The sequence below is a fragment of the Xenopus laevis genome, chromosome 4S (genome assembly GCF_017654675.1).
Source record: "Xenopus laevis strain J_2021 chromosome 4S, Xenopus_laevis_v10.1, whole genome shotgun sequence".
In the NCBI taxonomy this organism is placed as follows: Eukaryota; Metazoa; Chordata; class Amphibia; order Anura; family Pipidae; genus Xenopus; species Xenopus laevis.
The window spans coordinates 56,515,731-56,536,572 of record NC_054378.1 but is presented as its reverse complement, the minus strand read 5'-3'; the positions used below and the strand labels follow the sequence as shown (position 1 = coordinate 56,536,572).

The 20,842-nt window shown below is 39.7% G+C and overlaps 1 protein-coding gene across 1 annotated transcript in view; it reads right to left on the bottom strand.

Moving 5' to 3' along the window:
* znrf1.S (zinc and ring finger 1, E3 ubiquitin protein ligase S homeolog) overlaps positions 1 to 17,997 on the bottom strand; it is a 31,835-nt gene extending 13,838 nt beyond the window's left edge. Inside the window, 1 exon segment of the mRNA NM_001087333.1 lies at positions 17,480 to 17,997. Coding sequence (NP_001080802.1) covers positions 17,480 to 17,807 — 328 coding nt within the window. The 5' untranslated portion in view covers positions 17,808 to 17,997.
* Between the last annotated feature and the right edge of the window lie 2,845 nt (positions 17,998 to 20,842).

The following is a 20,842-nucleotide window of genomic DNA, read 5'->3' as shown; positions in this document are numbered from 1 at the left end:
TCCACTGATTGGTTACCAGGCAGTAACCAATCAGTGACTTGAGGGGGGGGCATGGGTCACAACATTTTGCTTTTGAATCTAAACTGAATGCTGAGGATCAATTGGAAACTCACTGAGCAGTTATGTCCCTTCAAGTTGCTGACTAACTCAGAGTTAGAGTGCTGCAAAGCAGGAAGTAGTCTTCTGGCTATTATGTTAGACATCCAGTTACTCCAGCCTTTATACATTACATTTTCTAACTATATTAGAAACATTTTTTTATTTTGCACAGCTTATCTATTGAGCCACTTTTCATTTTTACACTGAACAATTCCTTTAACAATCTAGCCTAAAAATTTAGTTACCCCGGGCAAATGCCCCCAACGTTTTAGGCATCGGAGTTCACAGGCACCATCTTCCTCCCTACGGAAATCTTCGGAAAGAGACCGGTGTGGCGGCGCATGCGCAGCGACTGTGGATGCGGCGTAAATCACGGAAATTGCCAAATCACCGGTCTCATTCCGAAGATTACCGAATCGGCTGAAGATGGCGTCCATGAACTCAGATGCCTGAATGTGCACTGAGGGTTAAGTAAAAGGTTAGTTGCATTTGCCCGGGGTAACACTTAGGCTGGGAGGGTCTATGTAGGGTAGAGGTTTTTTAACGTTAGGGTTGAATTCTCCTTTAAAGCGGACATGTCACCTACACATAAACAGTGGTATAATAAAAGTCTGTCTACTGCGTCTTTCCCGGGAAATTTGAATAAAGAAGACGCCGATTGCCCTGTCATGCTCACTGGAATAACCCTCCTGATAGGAGCATCAGCCTGGGGTGTGAGGTAAGTATATTTAATCACTTGGAGGTGCCTAACTTTTGGCACTACCAAGTAAATGGACCTTTTCTTCTCCTTTAAACAGAAGTGCCAGTAAGCAAAAGCTTAAAAGTGTCCCTTTATAGAAACAGGGGGAAAAAAAAAACATTTCTGTGTTGTGATGGCTGTCCCAGAGTCATTTTAATGTGGCTTACGTCTGGTATAACTAAAACTGTTGTTTAATGCATTGAAATTGCAGTTGCATATTACATTCAGTAGCAGTCTTGTGCTCATTTAACATTTGTCTTTTTTTTTACATGCATTTAATAAATTCACTGGTGAAACATATTAAAGTATAGGTGGTTCGCCTTTCAGTTAACTTTTAGTATGTCATAGAATGGCCAATTCTAAGCAACTTTTCAACTGGCCTTCATTACTTATTTTTGTATTTTTTTTTTTTTTTTTTTTTTAATTGTCTTCTTCTGACTCTTTCCAGCTTCCAAATGGGGGTCACTGACACCATCTAAAAAATCAATGCTCTGTAAAGCTACAATTGTATTGTTATTCCACTTTTTATTATTTATCTTTCTATTTAGTCCTCTTCTATTCATATTCCAGTCTTAATCAAATCAGTGCATGGTTGCTAGGAGAATTTGGACTATAGCAACCAGACTGCTGAAAATGTACACCTCAGAGCTGCTGAATAAAAAAACTAAATAACAAAAAACCACACATAAAAAATGAAAACCAATTGCAAGTTGTCTCAGAATATCACTCTCTGCGTCACACAAAGTTAATTTGGCTGAACAACCCCTTTAATTGTTGTTAACTATAACACACATTTGCAATTGCCAGAGGGGCTGCTGTAAGATGTTATAGACAGTTAGTATTTATTGGGCATTTGGGGGCTCTCTGTGCCTCTTTGTACTTGAAATGCCAGGGCCTATTTTGTATCCCAGTCCAGACCTGGGTACCAGCTTCTTGGATCAGCCATGTACCTTGTAACTAGAGTTAAACGGAATGAAGTCACAGTGACTGACAAAATAGGAAACATGAGCTGTTATGGTTATGTGGCAGCATAAATGATGGCAAAGGCAGAAATTCCCACTTTCTATGTCCCCACTTGCTAAGGAAGGGGGGGGGGTGAAGCAAGACTCAAACAGCTGTGTCACCCCCACTGGCAGCATGACACACTTTGCAGGAATATGTTGAGGAAACTGTGGTCTCCATGGGGTTTTAAACGACATCCTGTTTGATTCAGAACGCTGTATGTAAGGCAGCTGTTATCTGTCCTCTGCAAATCTTTTCAATGCGCAGCTCAGTTGAGGCAGGAAGCTATGACAGCCATAAGAGTCAGCTCTGCAGGGCAGGACTCTGGTTGACAAGTGAACATACACACAACAGCATGAGGACAGCACAAGCATCTACAATTAACTGTTCAACTCCATCGCCCTGGGTGAACCAGTTAAATGGGACCAATTACTAAGTAGCTAAGCCCTGTGTTAGATAAAGATAGAGACTCGCCCTTTAACTAAAGCTATTCATACAATTGAACATCAAAATGATGAGCTTTTTCCACAAACTACTCAAATGAACATTGCACTTTATTTTCAGGTAAGGTCCCCAATAGACAGGAGGAGTCCATTACCAGGAAACCTATTCTCCAGAAAGCTGCAAATTATGGGAAGACCATCTCACATAGACTCAATACTTCTAATTTTAGTGATTTGCTTTTGCTCTGTAAAAAATTAAGCAGTATCTTGTACTGAATCCAATCTAAAAAAGCATGAATCCATATTGGTGGCAAAACAATCCTTCTGGGTTTATTTAATTTTTAAACGACTTAGGGTACGGTGGTCTAAATAACAGAAAGATCCTTGGTTCAGAAACCTCTAGATCCCAAGTATTCTGGATAATTTTTTTTTTTTTTATTTCATTAAAACACCCATAACTATTACAAACTTGTCCAAGACTAAAAGAAACAAGATTTAAATAATTTATATAGCGTAAATGAAGTTTCTTTTGCTTGACTGACATCATTATTTGTAATTAGTTCTTGGGGTGACCATTCCCTTTAAAGGGACTATCTGCCATTGAATTCTATGTGATTTTGACAGGTTTTAGCTGAAGTATTTTAAGATTTAGAGTTTTAGCAGGTTATGAGCACAATAAATCTTGAAAAATTTGAGTTGTTTCCCCTCTAACAATTCAGAAAACCAGAAAAATTTGAGGCTTGATAAATAGGCATGTGTATACAAAACCTTAAAGGTGAACCACCCCGGTTCACCTTTAAGGTGATCTTTAGGGGCCCATTTACTTAGTTCAAGTGAAGGAATAGATGAAAAATAGTTTGAATTTCGAATGTTTTTTTGGCTACTTCGACCATCGAATTGGCTACTTCAACCTTCGACTTCGTTTCGAACGATTCAAACTAAAAATTGTTCGACCATTCGATAGTCGAAGTACTGTCTCTTTAAAAAATACTTCGACCCCCTAGTTCGCCACCTAAAACCTACCAAGGCCAATGTTAGCCTATGGGGAAGGTCCCCATAGGCTTCCTAACAATTTTCTGTTCGATGGATAATCCTTCGATTGATAGATTAAAATCCTTCGATTCTAATCCTTCGATCAAACTATTTGCGCTAAATCCTTCCACTTCGATATTCGAAGTCGAAGGATTTCAATTCGGTAGTCGAATATCGAGGGTTAATTAACCCTCGATATTCGACCCTAGGTAAATTTGCCCCCTTAGTATGTTATAGAATAGCTTATTCTAAGTAACTTTTCAATGGTTTTCATTATTTAATTTTTTTTTATAGATTTTGATTTTCTTCTGACTCTTTCCAACTTTCAAATGGGTGTTGCTGAGCCCTTCTAAACACAAATCCTCTGTAAAGCTACAAATGTATTCTTATTGCTACTTTATTCCTCATCTTTCTATTCAGGCATCTCCTATTCATATTCCAGTCTCTTCTGCAAATCTATGCATGGTTGCTAGGGTAATTAGGACCCTAGCAACCAGAGCACTGAAATTGCAAGCCGGAGAGCTGCTGAATAAAAAGCTAAATAACTCAAAAACCACAAAAAATTAAACCAATTGCAAATTGTCTCCGAATATCACTCTCTACATTATACTAAATGTTATCTCTTTGAATAAAAGGGTGCTACTATGTTCACACAATATACTGTACATATAATTCGGTGACAGGATAATTGAAGGCATATTAAAAGGAGAAGTAAAGCTAAATTAAAGAAGTAGGCTAGAGAGAATGTTTTGAACTTCTGTACCAGCCCAAGGCAACCACAGCCCTTTTTGCAGTAAAGATCTGTGTCTCCAAATATGCCCCAGTAGCTCCCCATCTTTTCTGCTGATTCACTGCACGTGCTCCGTGTTGCCGTCGCTTACTGAGCTTACTCACAATATACAGTACACATAGAATATAAATGTCATAATATGAGACGGATTAGTACGGTAATTAATACAGGTAATTACTACATGGCAGCATATTTGCGACAACCCCTAAGCTTAGCTTCTCAATCATACCTCCCAACTGTCCCGTTTTTTAGAGGGACAGTCCCTCTTGACAGCTCAACCTGCAGTCCCTCATTTGGGCTAACTGCCTCCCCGGGAAATGCCCCATACTTTATACTTACCCCTCGTCGCAGATTCTGGCAGCGGACTTCACGGCATCCCATCTTCTTGGTCCTCGGTAAGATGACAGAGATCGGTATTTCTGCGCATGCGCAGTTGGAGCAGTTTGCCAGTTTACGACAACTGCGCATGTGCCGAAATTGACAGAGATTGCCGATCTCCCAGTCAGCTTACCGAGTACCCGGAAGATGGATGGCGTGAAGTCCACTGCCAGAATCTGCAACTAAGGGCTAAGTATAAAGTATGGGGCATTTCCCCGGGGGCAGTTAGCCAGGAGGGAGGGGGGCCAACGTGGCGTGGGGTTTTTTTCTACAGTGTTTCTCCTTTAAAGGGAACCTGTCACCTAATAAATAAAATTCCAAAATATTTTCTAATGTCAAGCAAAATAAACTTACACTATATAAATTATTTAAATCTTGTTTCCTTCAGTCTTGGAATTCAGAATTCACAGAAAGCAGACGGCAGTCATTTTGTTGACACTTAACAAGGCAAGCTTTGCATTATCCAAAAATCTTGTTTAAAGGAAAACTATACCCCCCAAACAATGTAGGTCTCTATTAAAAGATACTGAGTAAAATATCTCATGTGTAAAACCCTGCTTCATGTAAATGAACCATTATCATAATAATATACTTTTTTAGTAGTATGTGCCATTGGGTAATCATAAATAGAAAATTGCCATTTTAAAAAATAAGGGCCGCCCCCTGAGATCGTAAGATTCACTGTGCACACATACAAACCACATGTAAGGTCACATGAGCCAATTAACAGACAGAGTTCTGCCTTTTGCTTCCTCACTTCTTCCTGTTACAGTTAGTGTTGTAGTATTTCTGGTCAGGTGATCTCTGAGGCAGCACAGATAGAGTCACGAAATGGTGGTTCAAGGCAAGAGATGTAAAAGGGCAATATTTATGTAAATATATATTCCAGTTTGGTAAGATTCTTTAATATGTCATTCAATTTGATATAAACTATCTGTTGCTTAAGTATTCATTTTGGGGGTATAGTTTTCCTTTAAGTGCCAGAATAGGGGACCTGATGCCTATGCCCAGGCAATGGCTACACAATTAGGAGGAAGAGGGACTGTGGTGATGGCAGCGACATCTAGGAATTGCTAAATGGAAAGTAATTGTCCATCTTGCCTCTAAGTCTTAGGCATAGTGGTGGGGCAGGTGATATAGGATTGACAGTGGAGACTTTTTCTACCTTTATAATGTGTATGGATGCGGATTGCAGGTTGCAGGTACGGGTCGGGTATGGGTTCCAAAAAATGTACCCACGCAGGACTCTAACTACTGTATTAGAATCAAATACAGTAACCAGAGAAACAACAACCAAATCATTTCCTTTAAATTTCTAATAAAATCTTTATGCCCGTTGTGCCACTGAGGTTCTGGTGCCCAGCACAGTTACATATCCTACATCCGTGTGGTTGCAAATAAATAAATAAATACAAATGCTGGACAGTTGCTCTGTTATCCAATTCTTCTTCCTTACTCCTGCCCATGATTTTAGCCATTGGTTCAAATACAGTTCTTTATAGCACTGCTGCTGTTTCCTATGACTTCATTAAAAAAATATTGCATATTACTTCCCCATATATAGCCACCATGCTCTGCTTTCTCTGCTTTTGCCATTTTGTCCTTGTAAGCAAATACCCAGCTCCCCCGCACATCGTCCTTGTTTAGCAGCATAGCCGTCTCCTGGTCCTGTCCTCTATTAAGAGACTGATATCCCTGTGGGAAAAGTTCTATGATGCATTGCATATTCCTTTCCCTTCAGAAAGGATGTCACACACTACTTTAAATGTCCTGCAAATTCATAACATTCAATGCCAGCACAGCCTTGCAGAACCAGCTGGTAGCGATTTTCCTTAACAGCAACAACATTTTTGAAAAAAAATCGAATTAAATATGTTCTTATATACAATCAAATTGCTTTGATTGCAATCATGCAGGCAAGATCAGCTATACCAATTGTAAACATTTACTTTTTATTTCTTATCTCTCTCTCTTACTCAGACAGCATTCTTTAAGTAAAGGTTACTTGTAAACAGTATGATGGTTAAGCATTTATCTGTATTATATTCCTATATACAGATCTATATTTTCTTTAAAGGAACAGTAACATCAAAAAATGAAAGTGTTTTAAAATACAAATATAGTTGTATTACAGTGTTGCCCTGCACTGGTAAAATGGTTGTATTTGCTTCAGAAACACTACTATTGTTCATATAAATAAGCTGCTGTGTAGCAATGGGAGCAGCCATTCAAAGGAGAAACGGCTCAGGTTACACAGCAGATAGCAGTTCAGCTCTGTAGAACATAATGGTGTTATCTGCTATCCACTATTTAACCTGTGCCATATAGCCTTTTTTCAATTTCCACCATTGATACACAGCAGCTTGTTTATATGAACTTTAGTAGGGTTTCTGAAGCAAACACACCAGTTTTACTAGCACTGCAGGGTAACAGTACATGATATCTTCATCGCTTTAAAAACACTTATTTTTTGGTGTTACTGTTCCTTTAAGCAACTGCACTATAAAAAAATGGGGGGGACCAAAGCCCAGATACCAAGTCGTTGTGACAGCCAAGTGAGGTGCCCAGCCAAAACAGTCTGGATAGAAGTGGTCACGATTGTAGGGTCACCATAAAGCACCTTGCCAATTGATAGGGCAATGACTCATGGCAGTAGCAGAACTACCGGGGGAGCGAGTGGGCCAGGGCCCGCACCCCCTCTGGGCCCCCCCCCGGCAGCCCGTGCGCTGCTGAAAATGCGGCCGTACGGAGGGAGGCGGGGCCCGGCTGCGTGTCACGCACCAGGGCCCGCCCCCCTCTAATCATGCTTCTGACTCATGGGAACATTTTTCACACATGTTAAAAAAAATTCTAGTCTCCCCAAAATGTACCAGTCTCCCAAAAAAATGCCTTGCTGTACACGACAATTTGGGTTATTGCAGGAAAACGTGAGAGCAGATATTTTCCCATGATAAGCTGAATCGCTGCAACTAATGCAATTTACTTGCTGTAAGGTTAGTGTATGCAAGGCATTTTTGGGGTCGCTCTTGGTAGCAATTTTTCAACATAGGTGACAAATTTCCTCACTGCCCTTAAAGGAGAAGTAAAGGCTAGAAGTAGGCTAGAAATGTTGTACATTACGTTTTGGGCTTTTGTACGAGCCCAAGGCAACCACAGCCCCTTAGCAGGGAAGATTTGTGCCAACCCAAGACAACCACAGATCTGTGCCTCTGAACATGCCCCAGTAGCTCCCGGTCTTCTTTTCTGCTCTGTGCTGAAGTCGGTTACTGAACTTAGGGACTCACTCACAATATACAGTACACATAGAATATAAATGTCACAATATAAGGCTGATTAGTAATTAACACAGACAATTACTACATAGAAACCAGTGCAACTAGCATGAAAATTGAATAATCCGCCCTGTAGTATCTTATATTACACACAAATCTCATTTTCTCCTTAATAATTTGCGATGACCCCTAAGCTTAACTTCTTAATAGCTGCTCAGAGCCCACTGAGCATGTGAGTGTCGCAGACACTTTCCAAGATGGTGACCACGTGACAAGTCTGAAGTCCTGGATCATTGCTGCTATTGAGAAGCTGAAACTGTAGGCCAGTGTAATGAGTGCAACATATAAAATATGACATTTTTAGGGTTTACTTCTCCTTTAAAACATGGGTGTGGGTCCATTAGGCTTTGGGGTTACGTAGCAGTCACTGGCACAGGAAACACTGCACAATAATGGATTCTACTAAATATTAGCATATTCTGGATGCCCATGTTGAACAGTCAGCCAAGAAACTTAAAGGGGGATGACTCCTACAAGACAATGATCCTAAACACGCCTCAAAGAACACCATGAGCTAGTTGAATAATCGCAAGATGGTTTCAGAAATGGCCCCCACAGTCCCCTGATTTAAACATCATCAACAAACATCTGTGAGTAGATCGTAAACATGCATGATGGCCCAAGATCTCAGAACTAGAAGGGATCTGCAAGGAAGAGCAGGCAAAAATCCATACAACAAAAACTGAAAGAATTCTACATGGAAACAGAAGGCATTTCACAAGCTTTGACCTGTACCAAAGGGGGTGTTACTAAATACTGACTTACTAGAGTGACCAAACTATTGTACATGCCCCAATTATAATCTTCTTTGTTCCACTATTTAAGGGCAAGGCCAGACATGGCGTTTTTTTAAAAAAAAAAAAAGAACCGTCAACATGCATTTTTCAGCACGTAGGATTCTTTCCCCACATGCACTTCTCATTGTTCTCATTGAGAATTTGGACGCCATATTTAAAATACGCTGCGTATTTTCAAAGGTGCAGATCCCATAAAGTCTATTGATTTGGTAGTTTCTTGACGTATTGGCGTTTCTGCTAAAAAACGACAATACTGGCGCCCTGTGGCAGATTTCAGCTTGCAAGTGCCATGGGTGAATTGCCATAGTTGCGTTTTTCATTAGTTTCAGTGGTAGTGCAGTTTATGCGTAATTACGCATAAAAACGCAACGTAAAAACACAGCAAAAACGCCACGTCTGGCCTTGCCCTAAATGTTTGTGATCTAAAATACAATTGTGCATTATCATTTGCAAATATGATTTTTAAACACACTAATTCCTGTAGTAGTGTGTACAGGTGAAAGTCCAAGTATCTATCTACCTATCTATATAACTATATATGTAAGATCCTAGAGCCTTGCTCTGTCATGCTAAGGGTCTGTATCACCAAGGTTAGATCGTTTGTCAGAAGCCACCAAAAGTGAAACCAACAAGTTTCTGGAAATGTTTTCTTGCCAAGAAATGCTGATGTTATAATTAGATGCTAGCCACCTGTTACATGACTAATACTAATAGTTCAGTTATCCCCATCCCACCTCAAATACCGCAGCTCTAGTTACTCGGCTAATACTTAAATATTGTAATCTCAGTGCCACTGTACAAAAACTGCACAATAAAAATATGATCAACGTTTCAGTGATCAATCAATGATCAGTCTTATTAGCTACATTACCGTAACCTAAGTAGTACATGTTCTTTGATCCAAGACTTTTACTTCAGTGCAAGGCATATCAAACACAGTAGGTACCCCACAATAAAAAAACAGCACAACTCGTGTAAATGAAATAAAATGCCAGTCGCCGCATGCTCATAAGATGATAAAAGTATCAGACATTTATGATCATTCTGGCAATCATTATCTGGAACGCCTGGGACTAAGTTGTTTTCCATAATTTGGATCCCTATACTTTAACACTACTAAAAAAACAGGGGCTTTTTAATAAAAATACAAAAAGTCCATACAAACATTTGTGACCAATAGAGAAGTTATGCTTGCTTAGTCACCATCAATTACAAGGCACTATTTTATTATTACAAAGGAATGGACTGCATGGGAGATGATCTTCCTGTATTTTGGAACTTTCTGGATAGAGGTATGGGGTCTGTTATCCAGAAAGTTCCGAATAACAGAAAGGCTGTCTCCCATACACTCCATTTTATCCAAATTTTTAAGAAGATTTCCTTTTTCTCTGGAATAATATCTGCCATGGACTTAAAAGTGCCCCAGGGGTATACGTAGTAGATAAGAACACTGTCTAAAAGACATCTTCAGAACATTTAAATATTGCTTGCAGTTTAGATGAAAACACCAAGACACTAAAATAGAAATAAAGAAAACAATGTTTTGAAGTGGAGAGGGAAGGATATAAAGCAGACAGTTCTGCTCAGCCAACTGGTTATACTTATTTGCAATCATTGACCACTTCTTTAATTACCTCGGTTCATGCTCATGTTGAAGTTCTTCTCTTACTTTCACTTCTGTGTTTTATCAGATTGTGTTAAGGGTCTCGAGCATGAATGAAAGATCAGACGACAGACCTGATCAGATGGCATATAAACTCAGCCCTGAAGCTGGGTACCGATACACAGTGCCCATCTAGATGCCATAGCCGAGCTCATTTAGGCAAATTCAGATATATTAGCCATCAGTGTTCCAAATGGATTCTGTATAAAAGTCTCAGGTTCACTTGCTGCATGCCACGTGACAAGGTTGTGCAGTCAGTAGAGACGAGCAGGACTATTTCTACCTCAGATCATCTATTTAGGGCTGCCTCGATCATTAAGTCTGGTGGAACATGGAAATGACGGCCAAGAAATTTAACATCAGAGGTCACGAGAATAAATGTAAGACCAACTGTAATGAATGAAGTGGCCAGCAATCAGATGCAGATAAGTAAAAACACTTGGTAAGACAAAGCTCCTACTAAAAAGGAACATTATTGTTACCAGCAGTGATGAGCAAAATGTTTGCCAGGCTTTGCTGCGAAAAAGATGCCCATTGACTCCAATGTGTGAAAAAAGATATTGCACGTCAAAAAAAAAAGAAATTTGGTATCACACACTGAAATATTTCCTAAGAAGTTAGTGGTCAATTTCAAAAATCAAAATTTTACACATGTAAATCTTAATTGGGTGATTCACTTTTAAATGAACTTTTTGTATGTTGTAGACATTCCGATTCTAAGACTATTCATTTGTTTTTAGCAGCTCTCCAGTTTGAAATTTCAGCAGCTATCTGGTTGCTATCGTCCAGTTTACCCTAGCAACCAGGCAGTGGTTTAATTGAGAGACTGGAATGTGAATAGGAGAGGGTCAGAATAAAAAGATATAATAAAAAGTAACAATTACTAAGTAATATCTTATAATACGTTATAATCTAGTAACGAAATTAGAACAAAAAAATTAAAATGAAGACTAATTTAAAAATTGCTAAGAATACTGAACATACTAAAATAACCCTTTTAAAGGGGGTCGTAACCCCAACCATAAGGGCAGAGACACACGCTCTGATTTGTGGAGATTTAGTTGCCCAGCAACAAATCGCCTTTTCTTCTGGGCAACTAATCTCCCCGAACTGCCTCCCCCTGGCTAGAATGTAAATCGCTGGCCGGATGGCAATCGGAGCGCTTCGTTTTCCGAAGTCGTCCGAAGTTTCTTTGTGAGGCAACTTTGGCCGACTTTGGAAAACGTTGCGCATCAATTACCATCCCGCCGGTATTTACATTCTAGCCGGCGGGAGGCAGTTCGGCGAGATTAGTCTACTAATCTCCCTGAGTCTGAGCGTGTGTTTCTGCCCTTATGCTGTCCCACAGTGCCCCCTAGTTTTCTATTGAAGCTGAGGAAAACTTATTATAATATTCTAAGAATTCTATTGATCAAAAACTTCATGATAAATGCAATTTACTAATGGGAATGCGGATTCCAAGCACTGTCAGACATCTTGCAGTTATCTTATTATATATATATTAATTATATAAAGATAATTGATCAAACATGGGGATAAAGTGCAGACTTATTTCTGAGAAGTTGATTAAAAACTTCCAGCTCCAGTTGCAGGGACAAAGAACAGAGGCAAATTTACACAGATAAGCTGGGATTCTCATTGGCAGATTTTTTGCATTTTAATGCAGCCGTTGGCTGTGGAGAGTTGGGGAAACGTAAAGGAATTTTTTTGTGCAATAATGCTTTAAAGAAATCATTCAGTATAAAAATAAAAACTGGGTAAATAGACTGTGGTTAATAGAAAAATCAAAAAAAAAGTTTTCAATATAGTTAGCCAAAAATGTAATGTATAAAGGCTGTGACTGGATGTCTAACATAATAGCCAGAACACTACTTCCTGCTTTGTAGCTCTCTCGGTTTCCACTGATTGTTTACCAGTTAGTAACCAATCAGTGACTTGAGGGGGGGGGGGTCATGACGTTTGCTTTTGAATCTGAGCTGAATGCTAAGGATCAAAAGCAAATTCACTGAACAGTTATGTCCCATGTTCAACCCTTAAAGTGATACTGACACGTAAAAACTACTTTTTAAAATATGAATGTACATTGAAAGTTACCTATAGGTCATGCTGATTGTTTTTGTAAGTAATTGTTAGTTCCTAAACCTGACTGTTTTGCCAACCTGACCGTCTCAGCCTGTCAGTAAAGTCCCCCATACACGGGCCGATAAAAGCTGCCGTCAGACCGAGTCGACAGCTTATTGGCAAGTGTGTGGGACCATACGATGGCCGATTGATATCTGGCCGAAAGTCGGCCACATGCCGATTGGGCAGGGTAAAAAATGCCGTCGGATCAAGGCCGCATCTTTTCATTGATGTGGTCCCACAATCCAACCAGCCATATGGCGTCCATTCTGAGCTGATTGTTGGGCCCTATGGCCCATGATCTGATAAGCCCGATATCGCCAACATCAATGTGGGCATATTGGGGAGAGATCCACTTGTTTGGTGATCTCCCTGTGTATGGCCACCTTTAAAGTTTCTAATGCTAACAGACTACTGCTGCACAAATATGGCAGCCCCCTCACAGGCAATCACAGGGAGTCAGATAGGTAATGTAAAGCATTGGGCAAATACTTTATGGCAAAATTATAAGAAACATGCAAAGTCAATTTTATGGTAGATGTAAGTCACTGACTAAATTGTAAAGGTGGCCATTGACATTAAGATTTTTAAAAAGATGTTTTTGTTATCGTAAGACCAATCTTATATTGAAATGATTGTTTAAATGTATAATTTGTCCATCAACTAAAAAGACCATTTCAAGAGATATCATCTAGTTGAAGCCAGGAAAACGGTGAGTAGCTGCCTGCTTGGCCCTGCAAACAATTGGACAATGAATACATTTCACTGTGAACGATGAAACTTTTCTGACCATACAGATCGATTTTCTGACTGATGTTGGACGAAAAAATTGTTAGATGCACGATCGTTCGGTGCCCACTAATCTGACAATTTTACGGATTTGCCGGATTGCACTAAAATTGGTCGTTACGTAGAGAAATATTTAAAACGTCTATGGCTACCTTTAGAGACCAAGGAATGTGCACAACAAAAAGGTCCTTAAAATTCAAATAAATGATGCCATACACACACTTTAAAAAAAAAAAATTGTATTTTGCTGTGAAAAAGAAAAAAAATATGGCCAAAAAGTACGGTATGGTGTTATTCAGAAAGATGCAAAATCTGGATAGGCCATTAGAGCCCTATTTCACCTAAGAATTATTTTGACCCGTTTTCTTTTATCTATGTAATAAAACAACACCTTTTACTTGATGCTAACTAAGCCAGCATAAATCCATACTAGTTGAAAAACACTCCTTGTTTTTCATTTAATATTTTTTTTTTTGCATGTGTAATAACACATCCAGACTGGTTTTCGTATTGTGTTTTTTAATGTTTGAATGTTTTTAGGAATGGTGATCCAGTGTACAGAACGCTCAGGGTCCCAAGGATCTAGATAACAGAACCTAGTCCTAGCACTGTTGCTATACAACAATGCCTGGACTGCTAAAAGGTATTTATTTTGGGTATATCATATTTTCAAGAGGTCATGTTATCTAGTGCAAACATAACAACTTTAGAATGGTCAGTCTGGTTTCTAGCAGTTCTGCAAAGTTGTCAAACCACTATACTATTTTTGTGCCATGGAAAACTGGTTATGATAGCATTCAGAGATATTATTAATGGATTTACTGCAAAGATACTATTGCTGGACAGCACAACAGATATTTAAATTTACAGACATGTGAGAAATAACATCTTGTTTAGATATTGTTAGCTTGATTAGAAATACGGGTACAATTTTTGCATTTTACAGATAAACATTTGTCAACAGAAATGTTTTTGTCATACATGATATTGCTTCTACTGCTGATCAAAAACAGCTTCAGGACTCCAACATGTGGGATCTCAGTAACAGCTGGAGGGTTCAGGAGAGAGAGATCAGGTTAGTGCCTGATTGCACTTATGCTAAGTTTACAATTTCATGACAGACACACTGTGTGGCCCCTTACTATTTCATGACCTATACAGTGTGGCCCCTTATAACCCATGGCTATGACCTATGTGCCCCCCCCCTCAAGTCACTGATTTGTCAGTGGAAACCAAGAGAGCTGAAAAGCAGGAAGTAGTGTTCTGGCTATTATGTTAGACATCCAGTCACTCCAGTCTTTTATACATTACATTTTTGGCTAACTATATTGAAAACATTTTTTATTTTTCACAATCTATTTACCCAGTTTCTATTTTTATATTGAACAATTTCTTTAAGGGTAAGGGCACACTGGCAGATTAGTCGCCCCTTGTGAGGCAACTTCGGGCGACTTCAGAAAACAAATCGCCACGAGTGCCATCCCGCTGGCGATTTTTCATTATAGCTGCCGGAAAGTAGGGGAAAGCAGTTCAGGGAGTTTGTCGCCCCGAAGAAGAGGCGATTTGTCACTGGGGCGACTAATCTCCCCAAATCTGCCCATGTGTCCTTACCCTTAGGGTGAAGACACATGGAGCTACTTCGTATCGGCTACTTGTCATGGCTACAAAAAAGAAAATACCCCGCCATAAACAATACTGAGAATTGCTAAAACACAAAGACACACAGAGCTATTGGTAGTAGCTACTTTATGTGGCTACGAACTGCCAAAAAATACCCGGTCATAAACAATACTGAAAATTGCCTCTGCTAAAAAAACACATAGCAAAGTCAATTATCACTATGGTCTATTTTGCAGCTGCTATGAGTAGCTCTGTTTGTATTCACCTTAAAGTGCAACCAAATTCTATAACGACATGTTCAAACCAGCCCCAATCAGACATTAATTTGTGGTCTCACATGCCACACAAAAAGACGATACAATCATCCACTACCAGTCTAAATGAGACTGGCAAGATGTCAGTTGTCTGCAGGCCTCAACCATAGGTTGTATGCTGCTTAAGCACATAAGTGTTGACCACAACACACATCAGTGAGAAAATCAAGCACAGCAGGGAAAAATGATTTACATTAAAATGAACTGGTCATCTCTTGACAAGAAACAAAAGTTACATGAATGGATAAATTAAATTCAATTGCTATGTGAATTTCTATGTCCCCAAAAAATTTCTGCAGTGATCACCCAAAGCATGCATCCAAAATATACGCTAAACTGTATAAACTGTACAAAGGTAATTTCATACCAGGTATATCAAGTGATCAGTCTAAAAATATATACCTCTGATAGCTATTATGGTAGGCAATGCTGGTGTCCTGGGTTTGATTTCAAACAGGTATCAAACAGTTTGTGTATTCTTCCCAGTTTCTGTCCATACTCCATAAAAATACAGTATATAGTGAATAAAGTACCACCTCTTGTAAAATATAAGGATATTATAAGTTACCAAGGAGTTTCATGACCATATATAAACACGAGGCCGAAGGCCGAGTGTTTTTATACAGGTCATGGAACTCCGAGGTAACTTCTAATATCCTCATATTTTACAACTGGGGGTACTTTATTTATTATAATACACAAGTTTCAGTGAGTCATGTGATAGAAATGACATCAGAACTCACAGTTTATAACTGATGACATCAGAACTCACCGTTTATAAGGATATAATTTACAAGATATTCATGGCTTTTGTGTATTATATATTAGTATAACTAGCTCCTGATTAAAAAAAGGGAAAAAAACAGGTACCTCCATGTGTAAATATATCTGTCTCCATCATACTACAAATTGTTTTTTTAATACAATGTAGACAATATTCTAAAACAGTTTGCAATTTGTCTTCATTTGGCATTATTTGTGGTTATTGCGGTTGTGGCTTTTTGTTTAAATCTGCTGTTGATGACTTCAGCAGCTACCTATTGCCAACGCCAAATTCACCCAGCAACCAGTAAGTTGATTGAATGATAGAATGAAATATGTATCGGAGACAGCCTGAATAGAAAGGTAAGAAGTAACAATAACATTGTGCCTTCACAGAAGCAGCTTTTGAGCTGCTGTGGGTTTATGACACATTTGAAAACTGGAAAGCGTCAGAAAATAAAAGATTAGTACCCATTGATAAGTAAATAGGCCATCCTATACCATACTAAGATTTAATTTAAGGAAGAACTAAAGCTTAACTAAAGTAGGTAGAAATGTTGTACATTATGTTTTGTGCTTCTGTACCAGCCCAATGCAACCACAGCCATTTAGCAGTAAAGATCTGTGTCTCCAAAGATGCCCCAGTAGCTCCCCATCTTCCTTTCTGCTGATTCACTGCCATGCTCTGTGCTGCTGTCACTTACTGAGCTTAGGGACCCACTCACAATATACAGTACACATAGAATAGAAATGTCACAATATAAGGCTGATTAGTAATTAATACAGATAATTACTACATGGCAGCACAGAAACCAGTGCAACTAGCATCAGAATTTAATATTCAGCCTTGTAGCATCATCTTAAATAAGACCAACCTCATTTTCTGCTTGATAATTTGCGATAACCCCAAAGTTTAGCTTCTCAACAGCTGCTCAGAGCCCACTGAGCATGTGAGTGTCACAGACACTTTCCAAAATGGTGACCCCCTGTGACAAGTTTGAAATCCTGGATCATTGCGGCTATTGAGAAGCTGAAACTTTAGACTGGTGCAATGAGTTCTGTATATAAACTACGGCATTTAAGCCATGTTCATTTTCAGGGTTTAGTTCTCAGGGTTGTTGATATTTAAGTTTACTTTTAGTAGGTTATACAATGGCCAATTCTAAGTAACCTTTCAATTGGTCTTCATTATTTTTTTTTTTTTACAGTTATGTTAATTATTTGCCTTTTTCTTCTGACTCTTTCCAGCTTTCAAATGGGGGTCACTGATCACACCATCTAAAAACAAATGCTCTGTAAGGCTATGAATGATTAGTTATTGCTTCTTTTTATTACTCGTCAGTCTATTCAGGCCTCTCTTATTCACATTCCAGTCTCTTATTCATATCAATGCATTGCTGGGGTCATTTGGAACCTAACAAGCAGATTCAGACACAATGTTTCAATTAGATATTAGAGGCATGTGCGGGGGAGCCTGGCTCACAAGTTGGGGTTATCAGAGGAGCCAATGAAATGATGGGGGGCTCCTGCTGCAGCTCACAGCATCTCTCCAAGTGACTAGCAAGGTAGGTGTCCATGAGGGCAGAAAGTAGACTCACCGCTGTGCGCCCCTATCCACCTGGGGGTTATGTGTAGAGTGTCCGCCAGAGAAGCCCGGGATCCCAGGTACAGGCCCCCCCGTGAGTCCTCGCTCCCTGAGCCGCCCCCTCTCTCGGTATCGGGCCCAGCTCGGTATAAACCAAATGGTAGAGCAGCAGCAGGGGGGTCCAAGCCAGACACTGAGCTGACAGAACGACTTCGCAGGCCCATGGCGCCCCCGCCTCTAAAATGTCCAAAGTTGGAAGAGGGGGGCACGGCACTGTCATCTGAAGAAACCCCCGGGAAGGGAGCCCGAGAGCGGGAGGCTGAACTCTGCTTTCCCCCCATGGGGCACAACACCGAGATATTATTCCGCGAAATGAAGAGGAAGCAATGATAGGGCGCAATGATAGGGCTAGTGGGGCGAGTGCGCCGGTGAAGCGGCGGAAAGCTGATGGATGGTGTCCATGTGGCGCACAAGCCAATGTAGGCCCCCGGCAGCGATCACTGGAGCTCCTGAGCCGGCAGCATCTCTCCCTGCCGCAGTCAAGTTTGCTACAGAAAGCAACTCCCAGTAGGATGGAGGTTCCTTATACCCGCGAGGGGTGCGGCCAGCAGCTACTCAACTGATAGCACCCCCCCTCCCTGTGTGATCGTCCAATGTCCAGTCCAAACAACCGCTCCTGGGCTCATTCACTAAGTGGCCCGAGGCTGCCACACTCCTGGAGAGTCGGCTGTGTAAGCGCAACGGGCAGTCCTGACTACGTGGCCCATCAGATCCGCATCCCTTTGCTTTGGCCTTATTGCTTCCTTGCCAGGTCGAGCTGATCCATAGGTTTCTTTGGCCGGTCGGCCGAACTCTCGGGCCCGACTTCTCCTTGGCCCGCCAGCAGCTAGCGTTCTATCTCACTGCCTACCTCAATCTGACTTACTCCTTGTTGCTGGGCTGGAACAATAGAGGCCCCAAATGCGCATGCGCATCCAACCAAGCTCTCTCTTTATTTCCCTTCAGTCACTTTCCGGGCCTGCTCATTAACTATTGCCAGACAAGTAAGAGCTAGTTCATTACTGTGCTCCGATATTTCTATGGACTACAGCGAGGAACAGACTCTCTCAAGGATGGATCTGTGAGCTTGTATTCCAACCCAGCTGGAAAAGGGAAGGTTCATCTTGTTCCTGCCTGTCATACTTTGAATGATGGAATCAGTGGGGCTCATTTATTATGCCAGCAAACATCATGACAAATAGAAATAGAATTAGACTACTAGATCATCTAAACAAATTAGGCAATCCTGGACAAATTGATGAAAGAAAGATCGTTCTGCCTAAATAATTGCATTCAGCATAAATGATGTCAGCGTTTCATCATCTAACAAATGTAAACTTGCGCTGACACTTTGATTTACTTCATCTTTGAAGAATGAAAATGAAGGCCAATGCAAATTTAGCTGTAGATATGTTACTGGACGTGTGTGTGGCCTTATTTGCACACCAGGGGACATATTTATCATGCTGTTTAATAAAGCAGTGACGAAATACACCACACGTCGCCAGGCATCATTGTATAAAAAAAAACTGGATATTTATCAAGCTGTGTATTAATATCAGCAATTCCATACCTCTGTGTAAAAAGCTGGTGTAAACAGAAGCAGCCAATTGAAAATGAAATAGAAAAATAGAGTGTTCATCCATCAAGTTTTTCCACCAGAAAATACTTGCTGCTTGAATATTTACCATTGACTTTAATGGATTACGCAACGTCTGAAGTGGTGTAAAATAACTTCAAATCCAGCATTTGGACGGCATATAATAAGACACTTATTTTTCAATTATTTTTCTGGCTCTAATCATTTTACACATTATCATATAAAGATCCCTGGGTATGCACCAAATCCATAAATTTTTGATTTATCCATATGCCATATAAAATCCTAACCTGCATGTTGAAGTAAAACTGCATTACCTGGGAACTAAAAATTCTTGATTTAAAGTCAAATGACTTGTTATTTTTGTTCAGTCGAATGCTAATGACACAGCAGAATATGAATTTTGCAAAAGGGCTAGGATTTTGTCCAAATTAAAGGCGTTGTTCACCTTTGAGTTAACTTTTAGTATGATGTAAAGAGTGATATGCGGAGACATTATGCAATTGGTTGTCATTGTTTATTAGTTAAGGTTTTTGAGTTATTTCACTTTTTATTCACCAGCTCTCTAGTTTGCATTTTAAGCAATCTTGTAGCTAAGGTCCAAATTACCTTAGCAACCATTCATTGATAGCAATAACAATACATTTGTAGCCGTACAGAGCACTTGTTTCTTAGTTGGGGTCAGCGATGCCCATTTGAAAGCTGGAAAGAGTTACAAGAAAAAGGCAAATAATTATAAAACTATAAAATATAAATAATGAAAACCAATTGAAAAGTTGTTTAGAATTGGCCATTTATAACATAGAAAAAAAAGTTAATTTAAAGATGAAACACCCCTTTAAAGGGATTCTGTTGCAGAAAACCATGTATTTTTGTTCCCAAAATGCATCAGTTAATAATGCTGCTCCAGCAGAATTCTGCACTGAAAGCCATTTTCCAAAAAAAAACAAACTGATTACTTTTTTTAGATTTTATTTTGAAACCTGACATGGGCCTAGAGTTTCCCAGGTGGCCTCAGCCTTGTGACTTTGGTTCAAAGGTTCCCATACTGGGGTTGCCCACCAATGGGGCCTAAAGCGGTAGTAGGAGGCAGGCCAAACCTAAAGGTCAAAGGAGTACTTGAACCCTGAAAGTCTGAAAACCTCTAGGGCAGTAAGAGAAAAGGTTTCAGCCTTATATTTTAGTATTTTGGGGTAGAAGTGCCCAAGCTCATTGGCGACCAGCATTTGATCTTTTATAGCAAGGTTACAGATTTATAAAACATTATATACAGTAACTTCTAGGACAGCAAATAAGTGTTATCATACCTCCCCCTAACAAAACTACAGTTACTATGACTATTACTACCATTTTGTGCACTGTTATTGGACCTCCACCCAACCTCTACTACTTTATCTAGTTCCACTAATATTTCTGCAGCATCTAGTTATAATTTATGACAGAGCTTCCAGTCACATTTTATAGAGCATACTGCAGGCAAGCAATATTCAGTATAAGATTAATCATTCTCTCTATTTCGGCATTGTATTTCTTACTGCACTGTGAAAAAGCAGATGCCTGAATAGTGTTATATTAAAAGAAAGCATAAGAAAGGTTAAATTATGCAAGCTTGTAAAACTGTGGAACATTAAAACTTATAATTGTATCCAATTTCATGGTTAAAGAGCAAGAAATACCATATTGATAGGTATTGATTGCAAATGCTTATTGTTTACCCTAGGCCAAAAATGCATGGCC